The 6,821-nt window shown below is 38.9% G+C and overlaps 1 protein-coding gene across 1 annotated transcript in view; it reads right to left on the reverse strand.

Annotated features, from left to right (window-relative positions):
- Positions 1-4,013, reverse strand: part of RAD54B (RAD54 homolog B (S. cerevisiae)) — a 69,371-nt gene extending 65,358 nt beyond the window's left edge. The window contains exons 1-2 of the mRNA XM_009275467.1: positions 3,876-4,013; positions 3,002-3,176 (exon numbers count right to left, since the gene is read on the reverse strand). Of these exons, the coding sequence (XP_009273742.1) occupies positions 3,002-3,176; positions 3,876-4,013 (313 nt within the window). The remainder of the gene's footprint in view (positions 1-3,001; positions 3,177-3,875) is intronic.
- Between the last annotated feature and the right edge of the window lie 2,808 nt (positions 4,014-6,821).

The following is a 6,821-nucleotide window of genomic DNA, read 5'->3' on the forward strand; positions in this document are numbered from 1 at the left end:
TTCCATTACAATATTAATAATAATAAAAAACCCAAACTGACTCTGGCTTTCAAAACTGGTTTCCATTACTTCTGAATTTCATACCAAAACAACTTTGACAAAACAATTTCATTTCACACTACAAAGGAGGTTATAGTTTACACAATCTATGTAATTGCTACATTAGCTGTAATGAATAGCAGACAAAAGTGATGTAAAGGGCAGAAACTGTCTTGAATAATAATAAAAAACCCAAACTGACTCTGGCTTTCAAAACTGGTTTCCATTACTTCTGAATTTCATACCAAAACAACTTTGACAAAACAATTTCATTTCACACTACAAAGGAGGTTATAGTTTACACAATCTATGTAATTGCTACATTAGCTGTAATGAATAGCAGACAAAAGTGATGTAAAGGGCAGAAACTGTCTTGGAAAAATCTAAGTTATTAAGAAATTACTTGAGATTTAATGGAGCCTCGATGCAGGATTGTTTTCACAGTACAGTGCTTGCAATCACCAGTGAACCTGATGACCATAACTAACATTGACATTAGATATCCTTATTTTATACCACATTTCATCATAGCTTTACAAAGACTTGCAGGGTTAGCCCCATTCTATAGACATAGAAAGGCTGTGGCACAAAATGGGTTGTTCAGTCACTCAGAAAGGTAGCAACACAGCATCAACAGAAACAGCTCACCCAGTCTCACTCCACAACTTTTTGGTTATTTTTCTAAAGTCATCACAGAGAACCCATACCAGCTGCTCCCAGAATTCATGATACTGAAAAAGCATTTAGTATCTTTTCCACTTCACATTTTTTGTTAGGAAGACTGCTGATTTCCCCTCCAGGCCACAGGAAGATTATTTTGGAAATAAATTCACTAGTTATCTTTCAAGTGCACTGCTACACAGAACAAGCAGACAAGAGTTTTTGCAGATGCACCTACAGGGAAGGAGGACCACTCAAACAACTTGTCCCATACACACTGAAAATTTTCTGCAAGCATGTGCATTATCATAAGAACTGGAAGTTACAGCATGCAGCAGATAAACACAAAATCCGTAAGACCAGAAGGACTTAAAGTGTACAAGGAGGCTGAATTTTCCCACATTAGATCTGCCCAACAGAGTGCATATGCTCTGGGTCACAGAACATGACAACAGCAGCATGCTCTCAGGGCTATCACAGGGGACCACTCAACCCCCATTTTCTGGGTGTGAAACCCAACAGGAAGAGTCAATGGGAAGGGCTCTCCAGACTACCTTACAGAATGAAGGGCGTTGCTGCCTACTGGGGCCTGGAACTCAAGGTGCTAGAGGATTATTTGCAGATATAATAAGGCTTATAATGAGATTTTTTTAAAGGAAAAAAACAGAGACAGGCAAAGGGAATGGACGAAGGTGGTTCGGGAAGGAAGAAGCATAGGAAAATACAGGGCAAAAGGGCCAGTTTAAACAGGTGACTGGTGAGTACGCTTGTCCAGCAATGCTCTGCACCCTATTGCCACACTCTGTCCCTTATTAAGCTACACTTCTAAATATTTTCCTGGGTGAAGAGGCTATTCTGCATGCATAAGCGTGTATGGAAGTGTACATGCCAGCAGCTGGAGCTGGACCACACACAGGTCATAGGGCCCAGGTACCTGATGTGCCAGCAAGCAAAGAGGCCAGAGCCCATTGCATATTGCCTGGGTACATATGACAGCGTGTGATCGCTGGCAAACACCAAGCTGGACTAGCTGACAAGTAGGGTAAGAAGCTTGGGAGCCAAGTATTGGAGCAGCCATGAGTCTGGGCCAGATACTGAAGAGACCAGAAGGTCTGAGATTTGGCTACTGGAGGGACCACAAAGTCCAAGCGAGTTACTGGAGAGACTAGGACATCTCGGGGTTGGCTACAGGTCAGTCTAGCTACCATCGGGCTTCCAGATTTAGCAGCTCTTACCACAAACAAAATGAAATATAACTGTGTTAAAGCCTTCTGAATTATAGTTCCAATCACTATGGAATCAAGGCAATAAGCAGTCATGAAACACTCTGTGTAATGAGTCTGGAGTTTTAAAAAAGTATTATCAATTAAATGAACCCTAAAACAAAGAGAAAGATCATTATCAATGTAATTAATTATGAGGAAACAACAGTGAATTAACTGTAAGACAGATGTTGAAATGCCTGAGCTGGCTCCAAGAGGAGTGATTTTCATCCAGCAATGTTAGTAACCCAGTTCAAGTGCAACGCTTTCAAGATGCACTCAGCTCCTGAGGTTGTACACCTGCATTCACACAACACAGAACATCCCTGCACTGTATCTGCGGTCAGGGCGCATGAGGATTGGGAAATGAAGACACTCAACCCCACAGAGTCGTTCAGGTCCATCAAAGTGCATTTGCTACAGTTAAGACACTTCAGTTTGCAGCGCTTACTACCTAGCTTTTTGGAGCAATATTCATTACTGAGGATAATAAATGAGTAAGTGCACAGACATGAATGAACAAAGCCAGTTCTGCTCTGATGCTACACTAGTTAGCAGCCCATGCTTGAACCTTGAGTGCCCACTGGAGACACTGAAGAAAACAGCTCAGATCTTGCACTGAAGAAAAGAAACCCTCATGAATTCTGAAAAACGTGAATCCGCTCAGAGCGGTTAGCATGCTCTGCACGAGGCCAACAAGGTCTCCAAATTACAATGCTTTTCCACTATTTAGGGTATCCTGACTCTCGTCTTGATAATACTCTGGATTAGAGTGAATTGACTATAATAGTCTTATGGAAGACACACCTGAATAGCGGCACTACCAACTGGCTTCTAAAATGTCAACTTTTTTCTTTTTCTATTTAAAAAAAATCAGTTAATGTTTGTTTCTTTCACTCTCTACCCAACAGAACACCAAATAATGCCACCATTGCATGACTCATATTAGTATCTCCTAGAAGTTTAGTAAGTAGCGTATCACTCATAAGCTTTAAAATTCTCTTATGATACACGGCAGTAAATAAGAAAGAGCATCTTACCAGCTTTGGCCGTATTTAGTGTTTTCATTTCCACCTTGCTACACTTATTAACGCTGAAACATGTGTTTATAGTCTTTACTTTTCCAGCTGACTCCACAGACTGTGTAAAATTTGCATTTTGATTCTGGCCATATATTTTAGAAAGCAATGAAGCGCTTCCCTCTTTCTCATCTATCTGCAAAAGAGAAACAAGTTCACAACAGCATTTCCTTCATGCAGTTGCAGAGAAATGGAGAAAAGAGCAATGAGAAGGGATCTTAATAGATGCTAATCCTCATTATCAAACTATCTACGTAAATATAGACATCCCTACACAAATATATGCATCCCAGTGTTCACAACAAAAAGCACGTGCACACAGTACCAAACACCACTTGTACAAGTAGTTTATGAATTGAATTTAAAGGAAGTCTTCTGTAGATAAAAATCACTAAAAATTGTGATGCTTTTTTTTGGTTGATATTAAAGGTTTCAGAGAAAGTTCTTTGCAGCAAAACTGCAACTTGATGTACTGGCATTTCATTACTAAGTATCTTGGTTTTTTAACTGCATTTGCCAAAGCACTCCGAACATTTGAATCCAACAAAGCCCACACCAAGATGCAATCCATACCTCAGGTACACTGAGAATTGTATCTGGGCTCAATACTGATTACTTTTATTTACTTGAAAAACATTTTTCTGCATGTGCTTTGCAAGGGTAAGAGAAACCTACCTGAGATGCAAGATCAAATGTAGTAAGAGCAAAGGTATCAAAATCTATTCTGAACAGACTGATTATTTAAGCAGAGATTGTTTGTGATGAGCTCAGATGCTATCTTTTAGTAACAACAACGTGCAAACAAATATACTTTTTAGTGCACTGTTCAGTTTACCTCCTTTAATTTCATTTCTTGGTCCATCTCCTTAGTTTCGTTCTTGAGACAAACTGTGATACTTTTTCCTGGTGGTATAAACCTTGGCTTTTTGGCTACATTTCCTAGCACTTGACTCGGAGCTGCTGATCGCCTCATATTTAGTTGTACTGCTCTGGGGGGTGGAGAAGAAGAAAGGAAGCAGATAAAGACAACTGTAGTCAGAATAGGCTTTAAATATAAAAATATATCCATAGATAACAATATAAGCACTATTTTAAAACAAAAGATAGCATAAAAGATTTTCAAATAACAATCTTAATTCACAAGCATAATACAACTTAAGAAAAAGTAGTATTGTTGCAATGCATTGTTTAAGTACTAAGAAAGATCCACTACAGCAAATTCTGCAGTTGAACACTTTCTTTTTCATTTGAAAAGCCAATAATGCAGTTCTCAATAGCAAGAAATGCGCAATGTAGGGCTGCTTAACGAACTTACACCAGTTTATAAAAAGAAAGACAATTTGAAACAGAACTAACTTCTAAACGCTTAAAACATAATTTTGAAAAGCCCATTATTAGTGCACAATGAACAACAAATGTTGAAGCTACGTTTCATATCTGGGAGCAGTATTTTGCATTAAACAGTCAATTATATTGGTCATCCAGATTCACTATAATAAGATTAGAATTCAGCAGAAAATTATCTCAAAATTACAGTGGAGATTATCCCTCCATGTTATGTCCACTTGAACAGTGGAAGGAACATATTACAGTTTTTTCCTCAAAATATAAGACCGTTATTCCCCTATACAACCTCAGGACAAAACCAAACATACACTAATGTTAATATGACAAAGCATACTTGCAACCACTGGAATAACAAGTTATGATCTTAATACCTCAAAGTAGTAGAAACAAAACAAGAAAAGAAAATTCCAATAGAATAACCCAGCAGCTGGAATGATGAAGACAAGCACGGTACAGCAATTTATGGAACATACTGTGGTTTGATTCTCCATCCGTACATGGAGTGTTTATTTTAATGGATCCCCCCAACTATTAGGTAAAAATAAACCATAATAGAGATTGCAGACACAAACTTCTCTACCTCTCTACCATCTTGAAAGCATGTTTGCATCCTGTTGCAACAGCCGGTGTGTTTCTGCGCTTTTTTGACACTACTCCGCACTCCAGTGGCTTACTAGGGCACAACCACCTTTCTTTCCAAGATTTGCACAGAAGTAGTAACGGAGTACTGTTAGAATACTTTGCAAACATGCAGACACTAATGCGAGTACTGCTATCTCCTTCATATCTGAACAATTAGCATATATATGATGCTGTTACTAGACATAAGCCTTAATGGCAAAATGGCCTGAACTGTTGTCGCTTCCATGGTGGCTGTTATTAAAAATACAAGGAAAGAGGTTTCTTAACTGTGTCAACAGCAGTTCACGTAAGTTAGGCCTACTCAACAACAGCGTTAACATATGAACTTTAGTTAACCCTATGCAATAAGGGAGTAGCTTGGTTATTATAACAGGAGTACCTGCAGTGTAAACAACCGATAGTCACTGTGACAGCTGCAAAGGTGTCAAGAACCTTCCAGAGGAGCAGACTACAAGTGCCAGCACTGACCACAGCCAGCTTCAGGTGCCATATGCATTTGAACAAGTTCTCTACCCAATCCTATAATGCATGGTGACACTTAGGAAGAAAACCCAGGGCGCCCCACAACTCTACATGAGGACTATGCATAGCATGGCTGAACTGCTACACTAACTCTGCCCGCTTCACTTCTAGAGCTTGTTACGTCTCCCGTGGAACAGGGGAGTTGTGCAATTCATAAATTGCATGTATCTCTGATTAAAGTGTTTTGGGTTCCAAATCCATTTGGACTTTGCACCGTCATTTGGTCTTACACCACAAAAACAGACTCATTAAGAGGTTTGCAAATTATTAAGAAATTTAAAGATATGACCCTTGATAACTCAGTAACTTCACTCCCATTAAATTTAAGAACATGTAAGAATATTACCAGTATTACCTACTTGCAACTACAAAAACCATTAGGGGTTTGTGTTTTTTAAAATGTAATATTGCTTCCAGCAATACATCTCTCTGTCTTCAAAATATAAGCTTTTATAAAATACAATAAAAATATAAAATACAAAAAATAATAAATAAAAGGTTTATATTTTGTATCTTTACAGTACTATACAGGAAAAAAGGCCATTATGGATGTGCAACAACTGATGGATGCTAGATCTTTTACATGGGATCGGAGTAGGTGTAGCTAGGGCAAGGAATAGCTCCACATTACAACTAAATCAACTGACAAGCAAATATGCCCTTTCCTCTGAGACAGCCACCGATACATTGAATCACACTGTACTTGCAATACCGTTAGATATGGCTGCAGGGAAACAGCTGGAGGTAATGAGAAAAGCACTGCTCCTGCCTTTTAGTAGCAACCTAGCTTGACCAAATTAAACGTACCATGAAACCACATCCTAAAACGTCTCATGAATGCATCTGTTTTTGCAAGCATTGAATTTTTCTCCTTAAAGGTATCTTAACAGCTGCATTAAAACAAAACACATATACAAAGAATATTTCAAAATTTTACACATGCAACTCAACACAGTATGCACGGAGTCCTGTTAAAGGCAGTTACATTAGCCATTTTAGCACAAATTTACCGGCTGCTCTCCTGAACATTTGAAGAGACGTTCCCGGCATAGATGACCAGGCTAAATGGTCATCATAATGGGCAACTACAAAGATGCGACACAGGATTAACTTTTACTCAGTTAAACTGCAGGCAGCGAGTGCATCGCCTTAGATATCAGCATTAGTTAAAAATCACCTCAAATGAGTAATAACTGTAAGGATTTGGAGCAGGTCAAAAAAGCAATGCTATTCAAATCGCTATTAGCCCGGCGCCCGGCCCCCAGCCCAG

The sequence above is a fragment of the Aptenodytes forsteri genome, unplaced genomic scaffold (assembly GCF_000699145.1).
Source record: "Aptenodytes forsteri isolate BGI_AS27 unplaced genomic scaffold, ASM69914v1 Scaffold208, whole genome shotgun sequence".
Taxonomy (NCBI): Eukaryota; Metazoa; Chordata; class Aves; order Sphenisciformes; family Spheniscidae; genus Aptenodytes; species Aptenodytes forsteri.